The sequence below is a fragment of the Sceloporus occidentalis genome, unplaced genomic scaffold (assembly GCF_023333645.1).
Source record: "Sceloporus occidentalis isolate IW3139 unplaced genomic scaffold, rSceOcc1.0.p SCAF_1, whole genome shotgun sequence".
Lineage (NCBI taxonomy): Eukaryota > Metazoa > Chordata > Lepidosauria > Squamata > Phrynosomatidae > Sceloporus > Sceloporus occidentalis.
The window spans coordinates 278,069,176-278,090,501 of record NW_028316981.1 but is presented as its reverse complement, the minus strand read 5'-3'; the positions used below and the strand labels follow the sequence as shown (position 1 = coordinate 278,090,501).

General features: G+C 39.5%; 1 protein-coding gene across 3 annotated transcripts in view; it reads right to left on the bottom strand.

The window, feature by feature from the left end:
- IQGAP2 (IQ motif containing GTPase activating protein 2) overlaps positions 1-21,326 on the bottom strand; it is a 196,588-nt gene that overhangs the window by 25,230 nt on the left and 150,032 nt on the right. For all 3 annotated transcript variants that reach the window (XM_089494494.1, XM_089494496.1, XM_089494495.1), the window contains 11 exons: positions 18,949-19,110; positions 14,946-15,088; positions 12,287-12,457; positions 10,134-10,217; positions 9,424-9,495; positions 8,793-8,862; positions 8,282-8,490; positions 6,560-6,709; positions 4,224-4,387; positions 3,306-3,530; positions 250-390 (listed from right to left, as the gene is read on the bottom strand). In XM_089494494.1, the coding sequence (XP_089350620.1) occupies positions 250-390; positions 3,306-3,530; positions 4,224-4,387; positions 6,560-6,709; positions 8,282-8,490; positions 8,793-8,862; positions 9,424-9,495; positions 10,134-10,217; positions 12,287-12,457; positions 14,946-15,088; positions 18,949-19,110 (1,591 nt within the window). The remainder of the gene's footprint in view (positions 1-249; positions 391-3,305; positions 3,531-4,223; positions 4,388-6,559; positions 6,710-8,281; positions 8,491-8,792; positions 8,863-9,423; positions 9,496-10,133; positions 10,218-12,286; positions 12,458-14,945; positions 15,089-18,948; positions 19,111-21,326) is intronic.

The window sequence follows — 21,326 nt, the reverse complement described above, 5'->3', positions numbered from 1 at the left end:
GAACTAAACAAAACAAAACAAGATGACACCAAAATACACACAAACACAAAAGAAAGATATATTATGAGTGCTTAGTAGATATAAAAGTATTTGAATTTGGTGACGGAGGGAGAATACTCCCCTCTGCTGGTGAAATACCATTGTGGATTAAAGAACAGTTAAGATAGGTTTTTAGTAAAGCATTATTGCATTTTCCCAATCATGCTTCTTCAGAGTTCCACCAAGGTTCTGCTAGGACCTCAAACTTACGGCATTAAGTTCAGAGATGAGAATATGGAAGTGAGGACTTTATCAGTCACTGCTCTGAGGCTCTGAATTGATGACTCCAATCGATTCACTACTTCAGGATGTGTCAGTGCTTGCTCTGTTGTTACATCATAAGGTAGTTTGCTAGATAGATGGGGGAAATCAGAAAGAGATAAAGTAATCAATGCAGAACAAAAGAATGGTACATTAATAAAAAGTTCAATACAAAGATTTGATGTGCCTGTGTGGTCATTTAATCTGTTTAACAGATCATAATTATTTGCTTAATGCCTAATAGAGTTCTTAGAATAGTATTGCAGATTCAAAGGAACCATATAGGATGCTTTTGTAAACGTATTCAGATTTTCAAGTCTGCCACTTAATATTGCAGCAGTAGCGCCACAGCCCAAACCACATTTTATACTCTAGATAGTAGGGATGGAAAGAGTATCAAAAATATTAAAAAGTGTTGGGAAACGCTGACAAGGAGAAGTGTGAACTGACAAGAATCTTCACAGTTCATTCTGCATAAAGTTCACACATGGTATTTTTGTGCAGAACATTTTTTTGTGCCAAAAAAAGGTATATTTCTGCACAAGTGAGTTTTGCACAGAATAGGTCCTTAATTAAAATGTTCTGTTTTCTGCACCAAAAAATCTCATGGAAATTTTGTGCGTAAAGTCTTCACCTGCAAATAGTCTTCAAAAGTTGGAGTTTTCAAAGATTTTGAAAGATTGGAAGAAATTTGCTTAAATTATTGACTTCTTCCTTCAAGAACAAAATTAGCCAACAACTACATCACTACTGGAGAGTTGTCACTGCTTCCTAAATATCTGGCTCTAAAATGGTTCTCAGAACCAAGGCAATATGAAAGAAATGACCTAGAAAGCCAGCTGTACCTCTCAAAGAGAGGCAGAGGATTGTGAGTGCTCCATCTTATGACAAGGATTTATGTTTGTCTGAATGTGCCCTTTCTCTTCTGGCAGTGTGTTCCACTGGATCATGACATGAAGGAAGATCGCATGAACAATTTCAACCTTGCACTCAACTGGGGGAAATGATTATCAAAAGTCAAGGAGAAAATGACTGGTTTGAAAATGGCCTCTATAGGAATCTACACAGTTTGCTGTGCCAATTTGTTGTGCAAAATGTGAGAGTTCGAGAGAGAATCATTCTTCTTTCCCTGCCCCCATTAACGGGAGGACTGTTCTGGAACAGACAGCATGGGCTATGTATTTTTTAAAAAAAGAATGTCACATGTCACTTTACAGCCAATAGACTGGACAGGGTACATTGTTGTCAATGTGTGTAGAGACAGGGCTATCTCAGGTAGCTGGACTGCTCAGGCCAACTATTCAGACAACTTCCAGTAATGTGTAACACACCACTGGGATCTTATTTTACTACAGTGGACTGTGCCCCCCCCCCCCAAAAAAAAAAAAAAAGGTTTCTGCCATAATAAATTGGTTAGTATATAAGAAAGCCAGGATGATGTAGTGGTTTGCGTACTGGACTATGACTATGATACCAGGGCTCAATTCTCAGCTTGGACGTGAAACCCATGTCGTTGCTGTCTTGGGCAAGTCACAACCTCTCAATCTCAGGGGAAGGCAATGGCAAACCTCCTCTGAACAAATCTTGCTAAGAAAACCAAGGGTCACTATAAGCTGGAAATGCCTCGAAGGCACACATCAACAACAGTAAGGTATCACAAGACTCTGCTGGTCTTTGCTGCAACAGACTAACAAAGTTAGCCTTCCGCAAACCATTTTATCAGCATTTATTTCCCACTTCAGATTTATATTTGAGCAGTAATGACATTACACAGGACTCTGGGGTAGATCCAGGACCTTACAGAACAGAATGAGCAGAAGGTGCCTTAACCACAGCATAGCTTATCAAATTGCGAAGTAATACTCATTATCATCTAAACCAGTGGTTCCCAACCTGTGGGTTGGGACCCCTTTGGGGGTCGAACGACCCTTTCACAGGGGTCGCCTAAGACCATCGGAAAACATATATTTGCATGTAGCAATGAAAGTCATTGTATGGTTGGGGGTTGCCACAACATGAGGAACTGTATTAAAGGGTAGCGGCATTAGAAAGGTTGGGAACCACTGATCTAAACAATCAAAACCCATTAGACCATTAAGTCAAGTCTAAAACAACCCCACTCTACTACTGTCTGAGTGTTCCATTCTAGTTACACTAACCTTAGTTAATTACAACAATTTCATACTCCATTAATTTTGAGAAGTGACAAGCAGTTGACATAGCTACAACTGAGAATATAAATTAGTAAGATTTATTGGCCTTCCTTCCATGTGTCTCACTGCTGTATGCTACCATATATTGTTTACATAACATTACTTCCATATCTGAGTATCAATCACATGCACTTTAAGTTAATTTTCTCATCTACCAGCCAAATGTTTCTGTGTCCAAAGAGATACAATATCCAGCCAAAGGTGTAGGGTATACTCAATAATACCGTATTTTCCAGCGTACAAGATGACTTTTTGACCCTCTAAAATTGGGTCAAAAGTTGGGGGCCATCTTGTACACCAGGTGCGCTCTTTGGGGCCGCCGGCTTCTCAGGCTTCTGGAGGCCTGGGGAGCTGGTGGCCCCAGAGCGTGCACGCCGGCTTCAGAGGGGCCTCCAAAGGCCCTTTAGAAGCTGGCGCGAGGCCGCAGGCTTCCCAAACCTCTGGAGGCCTGTGGAGCTGGCAGCCCCAGAGCACGTGTGCCAGCTTCTGAGGGGCCTCCAAAGGCCCCTTTGAAGCCGGTGCGTGCATGCACGGACGGCTGCCGGCTTCCAAGGAATAGGCGTAGTCTTGTACGGTGAGTATATCCTAAACTCTATTTTTTTTATATGAAAAGTTGGGGGTTGTCTTATACACCCAGTCGTCTTATACACCGGAAAATACGGTACTTGACTAACAACCTAAGGACATTTTTTTGTATATTTGCGCTCTCTTCCCACACTGTTCCTATAAGAAACCTAAATAAATCATTGAAAATTACTTTCAGTTTTATCTGGCTCTGCTGCATACACATACCTTGCCTCTCCAGTTTGCATTTCTAGTTGATTTACCCATGCCTTGTAAACTTCCACAGGACTTGTATTGATCACTAGTGATTTGTCATCCATAATGTCTTTCACCACAGGTGCCAACAGCTGACGCAGAGTATTCTGTCCTCGAGCACCTCGATTAAAACTAACCACCATCTTGATCACAGTAGGATTTCCCGTGACAATATCTTGAATCTGGTCTACCTTGGAACTGCAGTAAAAAGTAAGCACATTTCAGCTCTGGTTGAAGACAATCAAACCTATCTCTGGCTGCTGCTACACTGCAGAATTAATGCAGTTTTACATTACTTTAACTATCATGGCTCCATCCTCTGGAATTCTGGGATTTGTAGTTGGTTGTAGCACTGGAGGTCTCTGACAGAGGTGGCTAAATATCTCACAAATCTGCAGATCCCAAAATTCCATAGCATTGACGCATGGCAGCTAAAGTGGTGTCAAACAGCATTAATTCTGCAGTGCAGCTGCAGCCTCGGTGTCATTTGAATGGGCATACAACATACAGCAGTTTGTTCTGTCCATAGTAGTTCTTTAAAAACAACACCACTATATTTTTGCAATAGTATTCTAGTCACCTGAAAAATGACAGAAAGGAAGAAATGGTTTTTGAAACAGAAATACAGAATATAGCCCTTGAAATCAAGCCATTTCTTTTAGAATGTAGAACTTCATTTTATTAGGCTGTTTCAGGTGATATGCTACAAGTATGTCTAGTCTGGCAAATGGGATGCGCCTATGAAACTCTGTCTGGTCCAAATCATCCACTACATTCTTAAGAGAAACTAAAAGGAGATTTAACAGTCAACTATTTTATTTGTCAAAATAGAAAAAATAGAATAAAAGACCATAATTGAAGATGAGGTCTTTAATAATTTAATATACACACTGTATCTCTTCTTCTAGAGCAGTTTTAAACAATTTCAGAAGCAAGTATTCTTCTCGTGGATTCGAAGCATAGTTGTACAAGGTGAAGATAACAGTATCCATGAATTTGGTAGATTTATTCTGGGGCATCTGGAAGATCAGCTTTGCCAGGTAAGTTGGATTAGTCTATGGAAGGAATATTATAATGGCATATTAATAAAAACAGATGAGTTTTCCATCGCTTGCTTTATAAGCAGTAAAACTAAAAAGCACTCAATGCATTTAATCAATACAAGGATTAATTGAAAACCACAGTGAAAAACAGATACTGAATAATGCCAGTATCAATACTCTGGTGCCTTTACTAATGCAAAAAACTTCTGGTTTATCACTGTAGAGAAGGATTTTATTCTCTCACACACATACTCACACATAGAGAAAGGGAACATAGTTGCACTTTTGTTACATATTCATCCATGAGAGCAAAGACCTTTGCGTGCAACATGACAGTAACAATGCTGTAACAATTAGTAACAATTAGCTCAGTTGCCATTTCTTTGATCTATATCCTATTTTTCTTTTCAATGGGATGACAAGAGGCTTACAATACAAATTAAAGCAGAACTTCCAAAACAATATGAATTACATGTTTAAAAAGAATTTATATGTTCAAGAATCACACAAAACAATATAAATGGAGAAAAAATGGCTAGAACTTTATTGATTACAATTGTTCTGGGTTGGCCAAATGCATGAGTCTGTATCCAGGGTTTAACTTAATTTAATTAACAATTAAAAAAACCACTTAAAATACATAGTGCATATTAAAAAAATACATCTAGCTGTATATCACTCTATCCTTGTCAGTTAAGGCTGAAGCCCTGTTGAAAAAGGGTTTTTCCTGCCAGCAAAAAGACAGACGACCTCAGAAGCCTAGGAGCAGCCACCAAGAAGGCTCTCTCACATATGCTCTCCAGTCAAGCCTAGGAGGGCAGTGGGAGAAAGCCCTCTCCTGAGGATCATAAGACTTGGATAGGCTCATATGGGGCTTTGAGATAGACTGGATCTAAGCTGAATAAGGTTTTACAGGTTAAAAAAACCCACAGTATTGTGTCCAGAAAGAGAGTTACATACACACTGATGCTGAGCTTTTCTTTAAATACACAAAAGCTTTATTATGAAAGTATTCACAACTATTTCAAGAGTTCACATGAACAAACTCAAGCTACTTACAAAGTGTTACACTTGAAAATCTGGAATACCCAAGTCCTAGCCTATCAGACAGCCAGGGGCCACATCCCTTAATTTTGCAACAAATACTGCATATGTTTCAGAGGAAGGGTGCCTGCTAAGCTTCTCAAAACACACCACGCCGCCTTCCACATCACTCCTGCCCGCAAGAATCTCTTTGCCAGCATTGTTACCTTCTGATCTGAGTATCTAAGTGCAGTTCTCTGCTTTCTACTGTTTATCCCCCTTTCCCATGTATCATTGTGTTACTTCAAAAAGGTTCTCAAATGCCAGAAATTCCAAAATGCTATCACATTCTTCTGTCAGACTAAACTTCCTGTTTTCCAGACCTTATTTCCACTGTCTACCCTCCTTGACACTTGTTTTCTCAAGTCAAAGGATTCCAAGAAAAGAGACCAACCTGGAAAGAGTCAGAAGTGCACTTTGTGTGGAATATGTTAAGAAAGCCATAGAGCTTTGCAATGAGCCTCCCAGGTTTGGGACTGGATCTTAAACCTGAGGAACATGACTTCCTTCTGTATTCAGGCCCAAAAGCTACTCCAGGATGTGGGATCCCTTAAGAATTGAGTGGCATAGCTGGCTGCTTGGAGAGAGAAACTGGCTTCCACTAGGTGTTCTCATCTAGTTTTGGTCAATTTCCTTCTCCTCTGTAAGACTGTGTCTTCTGCTGTCAGCATCTTTTAAAAGGGCACAAAAGACTGCTGCAGAGAGGAGGTAATGGGAGAGTTCTGTCTCCCTGCAAGGTTCCCCCCCCCCCCCCCGTGGTTTTCAGAATTTAACTTTGTGTTCTGACAGCAGGACTTTAATGTTTTTTTCATTCAAGACAGATAGGGTCATCATTGCAGATCATCACACAACTACATGCCAAGAAATAATGAAAGAAAGAAACAATGAAAGAAAAGGAGCAACTGATTGGAAACATAAACCAAAACTTGAATCCTGCATATATACATGTTTTTAAAAACAAAAGAAACTATGAAAGTAAATCAGTATAACAACATAGAACTCAGTACAAGATAGCAAAGAGTTTTTGTTTTACAGAATTAAGATGAGACTCTGGCACTACAAAGCTGTCTTACCTGAAGCACCAGCTATCAGACAACTTACCTGCAGAAGATAAAACAAGTGTTGATAGGCCTCTAACTTTTTCCTCCTCTCTTTGCTCAGGCCTTTGATGCCCTGTTTGTCCCCTGTTACCAGCTCTTCCATCTGATTTTTGCTTTTTTTGTTCAGTTTCTTGCTGTGTGATATGACATCCTGCCAAGGAAAGGGAGAGCTAAAGCTTAAAGCGTATGCAAACATTAAATATCTGGCATTTAGGATAATAGCAACTCTCTCCTACAGCCAGACAACAGCCATTTTCTCACTGTTTTAAGTAGAACATGGTAAATGTTACCTTTTTGGACTACAAATCCCTTAATCTTCCAGCCAGTATCTTCCAGATTCTGGAAGTTGTAATCCAAAAAAGAAATGTTTCCAACATCTGTGTTTTAGACTGAATCCACACCCGCAAAATAATCCAGATCCAGTGAACAGTATTTTGTCCAGATTTCACCTCATTTACACCACACTGACACATAAAAGTCTGGACTCAAATTGTATTAGTAGCCACGTATTTCCTCCAGCAGAATTCAAATCAGTACAAAAGGGTGTTTCTCCCCATGCACTTCTTTTCCTTTCCCCAGCATGGATAAACCTATCAACCAGTTACCTTTCTTGCTTTTCCATGAATCTACTACCCACATGGCACTCTCAGTGGATGGCTCCTCCATCCAATCCCCTTCCACCCTTCACACCCCAGTGAGTAAGTGAGAGAACTTTAAATGTCTCTCCACATAGGCATCCCCAAGGAGAAGAAAAAATACGTTTCTTTCCTTGCTTTTCTTTCCACTCTGAATTTTTAAATTGAATTAAGAATGGTGTCTATGGAACAAGCATGGTGGGATGTTTGGCTGGTGCTGCTTCTCCTGCCCATTTCTGCTCTCTGAACCTCCCCCATTCCAAGTGCTTCCAAAAGCCAGGGTGTTTCAGAAGCTGGGAAAGCAACCCCTGGCCTTTAATGGTGACACAGAAACCAACTTCTGATTTGAATCTGTGCCTGTAGGAGAACAGGGGTTGGATTTGTTCCTTGGGTGGATTCACTGCAAAAAAGCAAACACTTCCTGGGTGGAAGATGCCACCCAATAAAACTGCCGCCCCCCCCCCCCCCCCACAACTATACACTCCTTGATTCCACACCAATCCAGCAGGACAGACACTGCAAAAAACAAAACAAAACAAAACAAACCCAGGAAAAACATTTTTTCCCCCAAGGAGATCCATATCTCCACACTGATGCCATCCCAGATTGGTGTTCTCATTATGTTTTATGTTACTGAATCTCTCCGTGGCACTTAAACCCTGTCATTGTTCACACTTGCCACCATTTCAGTTTAAAATGGAGGCACCTCCATTTCGAGGAATGATACAGCTCAATCCGAATCAATTCAGTAGCATACACTACCAAATATATGGATAACTGCGGCTCTTAAAAAAAGAAGCAGGAACCCCCTCCCCCCATATTGAATATACCAGGTTAAGTGGTTTTTTTGGTAGCCCCACCCCCTGAAAACTGTAGTTGGGGCATGTGCATTCAGGGCATGTGTGAACGCCATGAAAATAACCTGGTTTCACACCAAGTTAGTTTCGTACTGTGAATGGGGCCTTCTTTAATTGTGTATTCCTGTATGACAGGAGGTTGACTGGGTAGCTCTTGTGGTCTCTTCTAGCTCTATGACTGTATATTTCTTAAATTTATGAAGTCACTAAATCCCATTGAACTTGACTAACCTGCAGAGTTATTCTGTTTTTCACCAGCAGTCCTATCTTGATATCCATCAGATTCAGATCTTTCTCTAGTTGTTGACTAGATCGGATATTTGTGACCACCTCTTCCCTTAGCCTTGTTACTTCTAGCTCCTCTTGAAAGTCCAAATCACTCTGATCCATGAGGTAGGCAAATTTGCGTAGGACATTCAAAGGAGGGTTTTCAGAACCAGCTACAAGTCAAGTGAACAAATAAGAAATTAAACTCAACAGCTTTAGACATTTCATTCTAAACAAAATTCCATAAAACCACTGAAACACTGGAGCTGCTGTTTTCAAGACATCCAGCTGTCCACTTACACCAAGGGTGAGAATCATGCATCCTTCCAGATTTTGTTGGACTGCAGCTCCCAGCATCCATAGCTGGCACAGCCAATGAAGAAGACTTTGTGGGAGTTGCAGGCCAATAACATCTGGAGACCACATGATTCCCATCCAACTTTAGAAAATACTCTTCAGAAAATTTAGCACTTACTCAATATCCTGTAGTCTTCCCTAGCTTTGTTTGCTTTGAGGAAGGCTTGAATCTTCACAATTTCTTTATTCTGTAAAAGACCAAGACAAAGTATTTTAGACATTACTACATAAGAAACAGTTTGATTGTAGAACGGAATGGAAGGGGCCAGAAACGAGTGTGGAATGAGTGGGGGACACATTTTACTGCACGCAAAGTCCCTCACTTGTTCTGTTCCGTTCCCCATCCATTCCCCATCCGTTCCAAAGAGGGCGATTTTTGAGAACTGTTCAAAACAGTTCTCAAAAATCCCCTCTGGGGACGGATTGGGAATGGAAGGGCAGGGAACGTAACAATGAGGGACTTCCTTTTGTGCAGTAAAATGCGTCCCCCACTCGTTCTGTTCCCTTCCAGGCTCCTTTTGTTCTGTTCTCATCCCTGCCTGGAGCCCTGTGTGATAAAATTCTGTGATTGTCATTTAATTATGGGATACAAACTAACAATCAACTTTCTTTTCCCCCATCAACTCTATCTTTGGCCTCAAAGTAACAAGCAAATGTGTGATCTATCATATTTTTTCCTCTAATCAAATGGAAAGCAGCAGGAAACAACTTATGTACTCAGGAGGCAATAAGAAAGGTAAAAATCTTACATGATCTTTGAAATATTGCATCCGTTCCTTGTATGCTCTTCTTGCTAACCACATTTTGACCCATGCCTGGATCTGAAAATTAAACAAGAATGAAGAGATTCTTAAAAACTATAAATAGTTTAATTTCCCTCCTGTTTTTTTAAAAAAAGTGTTTGTTTTAAATAATGTGTCAACAAATCATGGGTTAGATAAGTGTTTTAGATTGTCCTGGAGGATATGCTTAGATTGTAGCAATAGTTATAATTTTATTTTAATGTTGAGCTTCTATATGTTTTGTGCTATATCACATTCATTTTAATTTGCAAGGTGCCATGAGTCCTAGCTTTGGGGAAAAAGTCAGAGTATAAATAAAAGTTATTAACTGCAATAACAATAACATCACATCGATGCTATTAAAATATTGAGTGTAATCTGAATAGAACAGATCCACATGAATTGAATGGATTGAACAAACAATGTATCAAATAGCTAGTTTACGTGTGCATACATTAAGTTATGTGAGCAAGAATGCCTAATTAAGTCTAGAGGAAAAAATGAGATGTGAAATAAGGTATCCAAGATATGTAGCTTTATCTAACAATGTTAAGTATTCACTGAAATGCATGCAAACCCTGCAATTTCTTCAAATGGAGTTTATTTATGCCCAAAGGCACCAGAAAACAACTGAGATGTATCACCACTGCAGATTTTCAAATATAAGTGGCACTTACCTTAACAATATATGCAACATTTCTTTGCAACATTTCAAGTCTTTCAGAGTAGATTTTCCTTTGCTTATATCCTTTCCAACATGCCTGTTGTTGTTTTGTAAAGTACAAAGTATTAGTAATATGACCAGTTCTAAAATACTTTCTAAAACCACTTAGAGCACTTTGACAGAAGAGTGGGACAGAAACATTTTAATAATCTATTCATTAAATATATAATGAATGCATTCATTTGTATGACTAGTTAGCTTCCTAACTAAAACCTCATTCATCCAAAGCTTTCTGCATATATGATTTATTATCAAATTTAGATAAAATTTTGAATACTTTCAAAAGTGAACCTACATTAATAATAATAAATAAATATAATAATAATAAAAGCTTTATTTATATACCGCCCTTCGAAAACATCAGGGCGGTTTACAGCAGTACAAAATACATATACATAAAGTAACAGGGCAAGAAACAACAACAACAATACAATTAACTTAAAACTCATGCCAGGTCATCAGTGCAGCTGGCAAAAAAAAAAGGGGGGGGGGGAAGGCATTCAGGGGGAGGAGTCAGGGGTAGGCCTGCTCGAAGAAAAGTGTTTTCAACCCCTTCTTAAATTGGGCCAAGGAGGTAGCTGAGCGGAGTTCAATGGGCAGCGAATTCCAGAGGGTGGGGGCCGAGATGGAAAAGGCCCTTCTAGAGGTGTTAACTAATCTGGCCTCTGGGACTCTTAATAAGTGCTGCCCTGTTGAGCTGAGTGTGCGGGGCAGATTGTACGGAGAGAGGTGGTCCTCTAAGTACCCTGGACCCAAGCCATTTAGGGCTTTATAGGTTATAACCAACACCTTGTATTGCGCCCGGAAGCGGATAGGCAGCCAATGTAGGTCTTTTAAGACCGGTGTAATATGGCTGGTCCTGGATGTATCAGTGACCAGTCTTGCTGCCATATTCTGCACCAATTGCAGCTTCCGGGTATGGTACAAGGGTTGCCCCATGTAGAGCGCATTGCAGAAATCCAAACGAGAGGTTACCAGAGCATGTACTACTGTTTCAAGGTCCCTCCGGCCCAGGTAGGGACGCAGCTGGTGTATCAGCTGAAGCTGATAACAGGTGCTTCTGACTGTTGCATCCACCTGAGATGTAAGGTGGAGCGACGAGTCAAGGAGCACCCCCAGACTGCGTACTGAGTCCTCCACTGGAAGTGTGATCCCATTCAGGACAGGTGGAACCACCGCCATCCCTGGACCAGGAGAACCTATCACAAGTACTTCCGTTTTCTCTGGGTTCAAGCTGAGTCTGTTTTCCCTCATCCAGCCCATTACCGACTCCAGACAGGCCACGAGAGGAGAGATGCCATCCCCGGTCACTGCATCAGTCGGAGACATAGAGAAGACTATTTGGGTGTCATCAGCGTACTGATAACCCCGCGCCCCATGCCTCCGGATGATCTCTCTCAGTGGTTTCATGTAAATGTTAAATAGCATGGGAGACAGAATGGCTCCTTGAGGGACACCAGATGTAAGGACCCTCTTATCAGAGCACACGTCCCCCAGTTGCACCATCTGGAGCCTCCCAGAGAGGTAGGATCGGAACCACTGGAGCGCAGTGCCCCCGATTCCCAACTCTGCCAGGCGCTCCAGAAGGATACCATGGTCTATGGTATCGAAAGCCGCTGAGATGTCTAAGAGCACTAACAGGGACACGCTACCCCTGTCCATGCAAACTGGGCAAGGTAACAATATGTTCTCTGTCAATGTGCTGTAATGATAATTCCTTTGCCATCACACAGGGCACAGAAAGAAGAGTACAGGTCTATCTAGACCAAGGCAACTGCAGGGGCTGCCAACATGACAGCACGAATCCAACAACAAGTTACACATGACAGTACTGATTACACCAGTTCTCTTGCAGACCCTGAAGAGGACATATGTGCACCTTAATTATCCATTTATAGGTTTGCCCTTGGCGCAGGCATTACTTTCCAGTAGATGTGTTTTTCTTAGATCATTGTGTGCAAATTGGACACTTGGATGTTTCCACTTATCATAAAAAATGAAACAACACTTCCTCCAAAGTTTACACAACACTCTTCTAAAATAGTTTTCAGGATATTGTTCATCAATAGCCAGAAGCAGTAAAGGATTTTCACTGGATAATGATACCTGTATTTTTATTACTGATGGCTCCTGGGTTTGGAGATATGCTTTTCTTTCTTTGTATTGTTTTCTGACTAGGAACCCTCTTGCTTTAGCTTGTAGTTGAATGATTAGATCCTCATTTGCAAACCACAGCTGTTCTCTATTGTAATCTGTTGTAATCTGATTAACAATATTCTAAGGGGAAAAAAGAGAATGTAAGGAATTAAGTATAACCTAAAGAGTATTGCAAAAGTCAGTTTCAGTAGCTTTTTACACTCTTCTACCAGCCAAGCCCAGAACCTACCCTAGCAATGCCCTCTTCCAATATGTTTTAAAATTACTTATGAAATTTATGTTGTGAACTATGAACCCATAGTTTTTTGTGGGTTTTTCAGGCTATGTGGCCATGTTCTAGAAGAGTTTCTCCCTTACGTTTTGCCAGCATCTCTGAAGATGCCAACCACAGATGATGGCTAAACGTCAGGAAGAAACTCTTCTAGAACATGGCCACATAGCCTGAAAAACCCACAAAAAAACTATAAAAAATTATGTTGCTTCATCATGGAATGGTGCAAGAGTTCCATCAAAACTGCATGGTTAACATGGGCTCTCTACATGGGTGTTTATAATATCCTACTTATTTTTAAAATGCTGCTAAGTGTTTGAGCAACACCCCTTACACCTTCATGGTTCTCCAATGTATAAAATGACTTTCCTCTTTGTCATGGAGATACAGAAGCTACATTTATCTTGTTGTGCCTGCTGCACTCTGGCTGTTTCAGAAGAGACTAACCATTTGAGGGAATAACAAATTGTTTCGTAATGGTATGTTTTGCAAATAAACTCATAAAGGTCACTGGCCCTCAAAATAACAGACCCTCCTTTCCCATACAAATTTGTTCCTCCTGATCTCCTAAGCATTTGCCCAGCAGCAGAACTCCCTCTCTTGCCTCCCAGTTGTCCCATGCAGTGCCACTCAGAGACATGAAGCTGCAACAACCTGTTAGCATCCCACAGGGGGGTTATGAAGGAGAGCTTAGCAAGGGAAGAAAAGAGGGAATAGCTTCTTCAAGGAGGCAATGGATACTATTAACTAGAACTACTGCTCTTCTCCCCCCCCCCCTAAAAAAAAAAGCATAACTGCTTGTGCAATCAGCACAAAGCCAAGTCTTAAACATTTGCCACCTGTGCTTACCTACTTTAACATAAGCAAGACAGGCACCTTAAAATGTTCATGATACATTTTATATAAAGTGAATTGAGTTTTAAGGGATGAACTAGAGGAAACAAAGCTGAAAACAGATAAATATGAAACCTTTCTTTACACAGGAGAAATAATCCTACAGCAAATACTCTTCTGGCTGGTGGAAATCTACTGTTCATTACAATCAGGATCCTTTACACACACACAATGTGCTAGAATAAGCAGAGGATGTTCGTCAGTAGTCCATCTTCAACTACTCTGAAAGTAGCCTCAACGATGTTTATTTAAGAATGCTAAGTAATGCTATTTCAAGATTTAAAAGCAATATAATATGAAGCAGCTGCCATGACTATTTGCTGTCAGAAATTATTGCTTAGACTTTAAATACTAACTTCAAAATATTTAAAATATTAATTTTGCAATTTGAACTGTAACAAAATTTATAGTTTGCCTCTGAGAACCTCATATATGAAAGGATTTTTTTAAAAAAGGTAATGTGCCTTATGAAATATGTGCAGGCCATTAATTTCTTGATAAATACTTACAAATCTCAATATGTTTCATTTAGATTAGGGTGGGCAACTGTTGTGGGCCCACAGACCAATTTTCTGTTCCTATCTGTACTATTCCCCCCTCTGCCTGCCATAATGGAAGTGGTCAAAAGTTCATTTCTGCTTTTGCAAAACAGTTTAAAAAAAGAAGAAGAAATGTTGAACAGTGAATGAAAAAGTGAAGCCCCACTGCTGCAGGCTTCCACATACAGTCAATTCATTCTTTTTGTGGAGTACAAAAAGGTCACTCTAGGCAAAACCTAAGGCAGAGGTGGGCAACTGTGGAAGGTTTGGGTTCCACATTAGTTGTCCCGGAAACCTTGGAGGACTTAACACTCTGCAAATAATATTAATAACAACCCCCAATACCCTTTAGAGGGCACAAGGTGCATTTTCATCATGTTTTAAGGCCCTTCTGGGCCATTTTAAGCCCAAGAGAGGCCTTTGTGAACAAAAATAAGTGAGTTGAAGTCATATTCCTATTCACTTCCTGTTTTAGAAAGGTCTTTCCTGGGCCTCAATTGGCCCAAGAGGAGAAAAACATAGTGAAAATACCCCCAGCTCTGGAGGGCATTTAGGGCAATTTTTTAAAAAAAAATTGGCCCCTGGGTCCCCTGCCCCCCTCCCTGGTTTGGAGGTGAAGGCTGCTAAAATGTCTTGCAGGGTCATACTGTGCCCACCCAATTTAAATCAAATGTACAGAAGTAAACTCCCCTGTGTGGTTGAGGTCTAATGGAAACAGCCACAGAAATTATACATTGATTATTTATTTGAAATTGAAAAATCCCCCAACTTCACCCTTCCTCCTTTCTGCATTAACATTTTTTAATAAATAACAGCAGCATCATTTAATAAATCCTTCCATCCAAAAAAGGAAGAAAAAAAACAGAGCAACAACCTTGAACAGTCCATGTTTTCAACATTTTACCTGAATCTCTTCACTACTCAGCCAAGACGTTTTGGGTACAATTCCTTCAGGTGGAATACAGGTGTCCATTCCAGTTTCCACATTGAAGTAATAATCATAGAGGCCTTGCATTAAAATTTTGATCCAGGGGCCTTCATCGGGATCTAAAAGTTACAAGCAATATTGTTATTATTATTTTTATTACACAATTAATAAAACTGTGTGTTATTCCTTCTCTTTATACTCCTTTAACACCATCACGGTCATCTGTTCATGGTGGAAGGGAGAAGTGGACAATTTAATGAAGATTTGAGAGGTACACAATCTTAATACACTGCTTTCTGCATCTTAGTACATGATAGTCTCACTTGATATGTCAACATTACAAATGTTATAGCATAAGCAGATTCAAAGAAGGAACCAAGATAAGCTTTGGAGGATAGGGACAAGAACAGCTAACAGGTATTCTTTTACAATGGAGGCATGCAACTTTGCTGGGTCCAGGGGCCAATTTTAACAGCTCTGGAACATGCCACAGGCTCCACAACCACTAAAAATATAATGGTGTAGTTTTATTTTCAATATTACAAATTATCTCTTGTGCCTGTCTGTGCAAAATGGGTAGCTTTTACTCTCATCCTCTGCACCTACTGTTAATGCAAGGATCAAAGGCTAATGGTTTCTGCGTAACATATTTTATTTCTTAGAATTCCTGGAATTTACTTCTAGATCTTCATTAGGTCTGCTTGCTTTACATGAGAACAGAGCATTAAACTAAATGCTATATTAAATTAGCATTATTTATTTATTGGATTTATATCCTGCCTTTTTCCTAAATGGGATTCAGGGTGGCTGACACTATACCTCCCATGGAAGGGAGTTCCATGGTCTGGGAGCAGCCATGGAGAAGGCTCTCTCTTGAGTTCTCACCAACTGTGCCTACAAAAGTTGTGAGAATGAGAAAGCACTTCCCTGCAGATTTTAAGGCTTGTGCAGGCTTATATAAGGAGATACAATATTTCAGATGGCCTGGATCCAAGCTGTTTAGTGCTTTAAAGGTCAAAACCAGCGCTTTGAACTCTGCCTGGAAATAGATTGATAGCTAATGCAGCTATTTTAATAGGGAAGTTGAACAATTCCTTTAGCCAGCCCCAGTCAATAGTCTGGTCACAACATTTTGGAATAGTGTCTATTTAGTGCTAATAGAAGCCTTATCACATTACAAAACAAACCTGACATGCAGTGACTAAGTAGTGTCTTGTTTCTTGCTTCTCCACATGACAATGAAGCATTTTTGTCCCCTTCCAGTCGTAAAACTGCCCCTTTTGTCATGCTGGAAAAATCTGTTTGGCAAAAGGGACAGTTTTGTGATGCTCTACTATGCTTTTATGACCTGAAGGGAACAAAAGTGTTTTGACATCATGTGGAGGAGCAAGCAGAAAGATGTTTCTCTGTCACCATATGTCAAATTTGGTTTGTAATGCAACACGTCTCTACAGCCTTTCTTTTTTCAGCTTCATGCCAGGTGGCCAGGGGAGGACTGACTTTTTAAGAACCGGTTAGGGTGGAAAATTTAGACCTTCATGTGCAATGATCCTGATTTAGATAGGGCTGTGTGGACTTACAAGTTTTTTAAAAAAATGAAAGCTCTTATATGTGGATGCTATGTGTTTAATGCACCCTTTAATGCTTTGTGCTAGTGCGTATGAACAGACACAACACCAAAGCTACTTTAAATGGCATTCCCAGTCTCTATACTGAAAGCATTCAGTTGCATCCCTCTGCCAAACAGAAAAATCTTTCTGTCTTCTACATTATTTGTATTAACATGAAAAATTATGTAAGCACAAATAACGTGTGTATTTATATCTGTAAGAGAGCACTCTTTCACAATACACAGTTATAGCACAATGGCTACACTTTATCTGCCAGAGCTGCATCCTATGGAATCCTGGGGCATGTAGATGGATGAGACACTAGTGCTTTCTGGATGAGAATTCTAAATGCCTCTCCCTAAACTACAAATCCTATGATTCCATAGGAAGGAACTATGGGAGTTACAACAAAATCATAGTGCTATAACTGTGTAGTGTGAAAAGGCCCAGAGGCTTTCTGCAACAGAACAAGGGTTCTGAAATGTTGATTTAGGCTTGCTTTAGCGTAGAACTTTATCCTTCCTCTTTTCAGCTACTGGGTATCAATAAAAAATGGGATGCCTGGTTTACCTTCCTCCACGTGTAGAGTAGGAACATTTATATAGCACATCCTCTATTGGAGGGCATTTGGAGGACAGTAAAGCATTTAGTCAGTAAAGCATTTATATCTCAAACTATCTAATGAGATCTCAAATAAGCATACAACAGAAATAAATTTAAACTGTTTAAAATTTAAAACAGTAAAAATAATTTAAGAATAAAATTATATTAAACACTTTAATGAATTAGAATAATCTGAAAGGTTAAAATAATTTAAAACCACGTAGTTAAATATTTTGGAAGAGCCCTACTAGGCTCCAAACAGTTTAATTAAATAGTCATGTTTTAACCTGGCACTAGAATAAAACCGATGGCAGTGCCAAGACCTCCAAGGGGAAGACATTCCACAAACAGGCCACCACAGCATAGAATGCCCTTTACCATGTTCTTCCACAAGGCATTCCTCCCATTGGTGGGAGACAAAAGAGGGTCCATCCCTCAGATCTATAGAAAAAGAGGTGCTTCCTCATGTATTAAAGCTTTGAATGTCATCATTCTAATAAACAGGGATGTTCTTCATTAGTTTCCAACATTAAATACATGCATTGTGGGAGTAGGCACAAAGAAGCCTTGAGTATATGATCTGAATAGGAAGCTAATCTGTGGTTCAAAGCAGGAGCAAAATGAAGCTGTTTCCTCACAGATACTGCTGTTGGAAGTCATACTTCATGCACACTTTGAGAGCTAGCACTTGAAAGTACTGGTAAAAACCAGAAAAAAAGTGGATGTCATTGCATTATTGCTTTCTGCCACATGCTCCCGATGCTTCATAGGAAGGAAACTAGTCACTGAGAAAAAACAGGATGTTGAGTTTGATGAATAATCAGTTTGAATAGTTCTCATGTGTTTCAAGAGTAAAATTTGCTCTTGTTACAGCAAACTCATCTTTATAGTCTTCATAGCAAACATAATACAGAGAACTGCTCATAGGTTACAGTCAATATGAACAGTTGCGGATCTCTGGAATGCAGGAATTCTGGGCATGTGAAAACTCCTCCAGAAGCAGTTTTTCAGAAATGCCATGTAAAATGGAGCAACTCCTGAGGCAGCAATCATCTATGTGGAGGACTACCGTATATACTCAACTATAAGTCGACCTCATATATAAATCGAGGGCAGATTTTGGGGCCATAATTACAGATTTTGATATGACCCATGGATAAGTAGAGGATAAAACTTAGGGGCATTTAATGAAGTATGTAAAGGGCGAAGCAAAGGGAAACAATGTCAAAGAACTTGCAAAATTCCAGCAGGCATAACTATTTGTTCTCATACTAAAGGTTGGATGGATGAGAGAGTAGAAGGGGGTCAGTGCTTCTAGGGCTGATTAAACTCTTGCCTTTCCCATATATATATATATATATATATATATATGAGAGTTAAAATACGGTACTTACATTGACTTATAAATGAGTATATACAGTACTCTAGATTTGCAACAGTGATCTGAGTCCAAAGATACAAACAAATGCTCCACCTTCCACTCTTCTTCATGTTTAGTAAGAAATAAACACTCCCAGAAGCACAGCACCCAGAGATCTTTCAGAAATACTTCACATACTGTCAGATTTACTAACTTACTTGTTTCAAGGACTAAGAAATGAATGACTTATCTTTAAATGTTTTCATAAGCATAAGTTAAGATAACAAAGCATAAGTTAAGATAATGAAACTCTATAGCAAATAAATTATTGTGCAATACAGAAATTATTTACAAACTAGACACATATTTGCTGTGATGTTCAGAATCAGCCAGGCAAGAATGTTACCTTTGGGTTTTAAACTTTTGGCTTCCAACAGACGACTATAGTATGTTTCAGCACACTCTGGTACAGTTCTTAAATTAAAGCTAGGAGATTGTAAGATAATGATGATCTGTGCAGAGTCACCTTCTTCTAAACATTGGTTTATCTTGGTTGTCCCAATAGCCACTAAAAGGAGAGTTCAAATTAAGCATTAGCAATTCTGCATTACTAATTATATATCATAGAGATTCCCCTCATTACAAGGACTTGCTACCCAAATTAATTTGAGGGAGTTTCATACATTAAGATGAATGGGAATCTCTCTCATATAGACGGCCACTCAAGAGACTTGTTTTACATTGAAATATACTCAGATTATTATGGAAAAAATAATTTTAATGCAATATACAGATTTCAGAAGCTCTTTACATCTATGTTCACACATTAGGGACAACTGTCAACTATAAAAATTTTAGATATGGTAGATGTTGAGAAATCAGGAGATGTTAAACTCATTCACAGAGAGATTCTTCCAGAGTTTATTAATGATTGTTGAAACTCATTGTGAAATGAATTCTCATGCAAAAAATCCCATATAATATGCAACGTTACTTAGACAGGAATGTTGATCTGAAATTGTTTAGACTGGCAGGGAATACCTGAAGAATTCTGACAGTTGTGTTTGTATGATGCATTTGAGTATAGTTTAATTCAAGAGAATGTTACTAGAAACCTTTCATTTAATTGGGAAATGAATTTGTCTGTTGTGCTGCCTTCAAGGGAAAAATGGAAACTGGAGAATCCAAACTCTACCACCATGATAATAAAAAGAAGTTAAAAAAATAGATAAAAAAAGGAATGTGGCAACATTTTTAAGACTTACTGGTTTTTATTTTAGCATGTGATTTCATGGATTTAAATCCATTTCTTCATATGCAGTACAGAATGAAGTTGCCAGATGGTGGTGCAACGTCAGAAACAAACTCTTCTAGAACATGGCCACATAGCCAGAAAAACCCACAAAAAATAAGAATGAAGTGGGTTTATACCCATGAAAGCTTATGCTAAATAAAATAAGAACCAGTTAGTCTTAAAGGTGCTGTCACATTCCGTCCCCCTCCATCTCTCTCCTTTTTATACTGCAAGAGAATAACATGGCTACTACTTTGAAAACATCATGAGAATGGATTTCTTTGAAGTGCTTTAAAGTATATGCACTAAATGTGCTTGGAGGTAGGGTGAGGATCCTATGTGATTTCTAAATTCATAACACAAAGGGCTTATTAAAATTAGGAGATCAGGATCAGATCACATTACAAGTCTATCTAAGTGCCTTTTCCTAAGTGAATAATCAAAACCAGTCTGGAACAGCTAGAGCACAAGACATGACTGAAGAAGCTTTCAAGAAATATTGTTTAAATCAATAAAGAATCTTAGTGCCAGAACAGATGGCCCCCAAAAGCCTGCTTCTGTGTGTCATTGGAGCATGCTGTTTAGATGCCGCATAACCCAATGGCACCAGGAAGTCAACTTGAAGCCGCCTGGCTGCTCAGAAGTGGGTGGCTTCATGATGCTCCAGGGGCATGGCATTTACACACTGCTGGAGTGTCATGAAGCTGCAAGCTGCCATGGGTCCGTGGTGGGGCAGGAAAAACTGCCTTTTTCCCAGCCGAAAAAAGAGCAGATCTTTGCTGCTCCTTTTTCAGCTGGCTTTAAGACTGATTGGGGCTGCTGTGTATGGCTGCTATGGCCTCAATCCATCTTTGGAAGGAGCAGCTTCAAGCTGCCCCTTCAGGATCGTCGGTTTTGCTCCTGAATGTCTCATATGAATGGCTTTTTAAATCCCCACTTTTAACCCACAACCTCATCTTCCTCTTCTGTATCAGCCTCACTGTTTATTTGAATGATGCTGTCTCAGGCTTTATAAATGAAGAACTGAGTTCCAGTGCTGCCACAAAACAATATACTGGGTACAATAAGTTTTAGAAAAATGTTTAAATTCTCTGGCCAATTCTTAAACCAGCTGCATGGAGGGGGAACATTTTTTGATACAGAAACTGACTGAGGACAAGGAAGTTTAATCATTCCCAGTTTAGATGTATCTATTACAATTGTATTGGATTGGGACCATGTATGCTTATCAATAGTAAAAAGGATTTTAAATTATAATCTATATACTTTGTATAGTGTGCTGTTTAGTTGTTGTATGCCTTCAAATCCTTTCTGACTAACAGTGACCCAAAGAGGGTTTCCTTGGCATATTTTTCAGAAGGGGCTTGATTCACATCTTCTCACTAACTTGAGAGCCAACTTGATGTAATGGTTTGAGTGTTAGACTAGGACACTGGGAAACCAGGGTTCAAGTTCCTGCTTGGCCATGGAAATTCATTGGGTAACTTTGG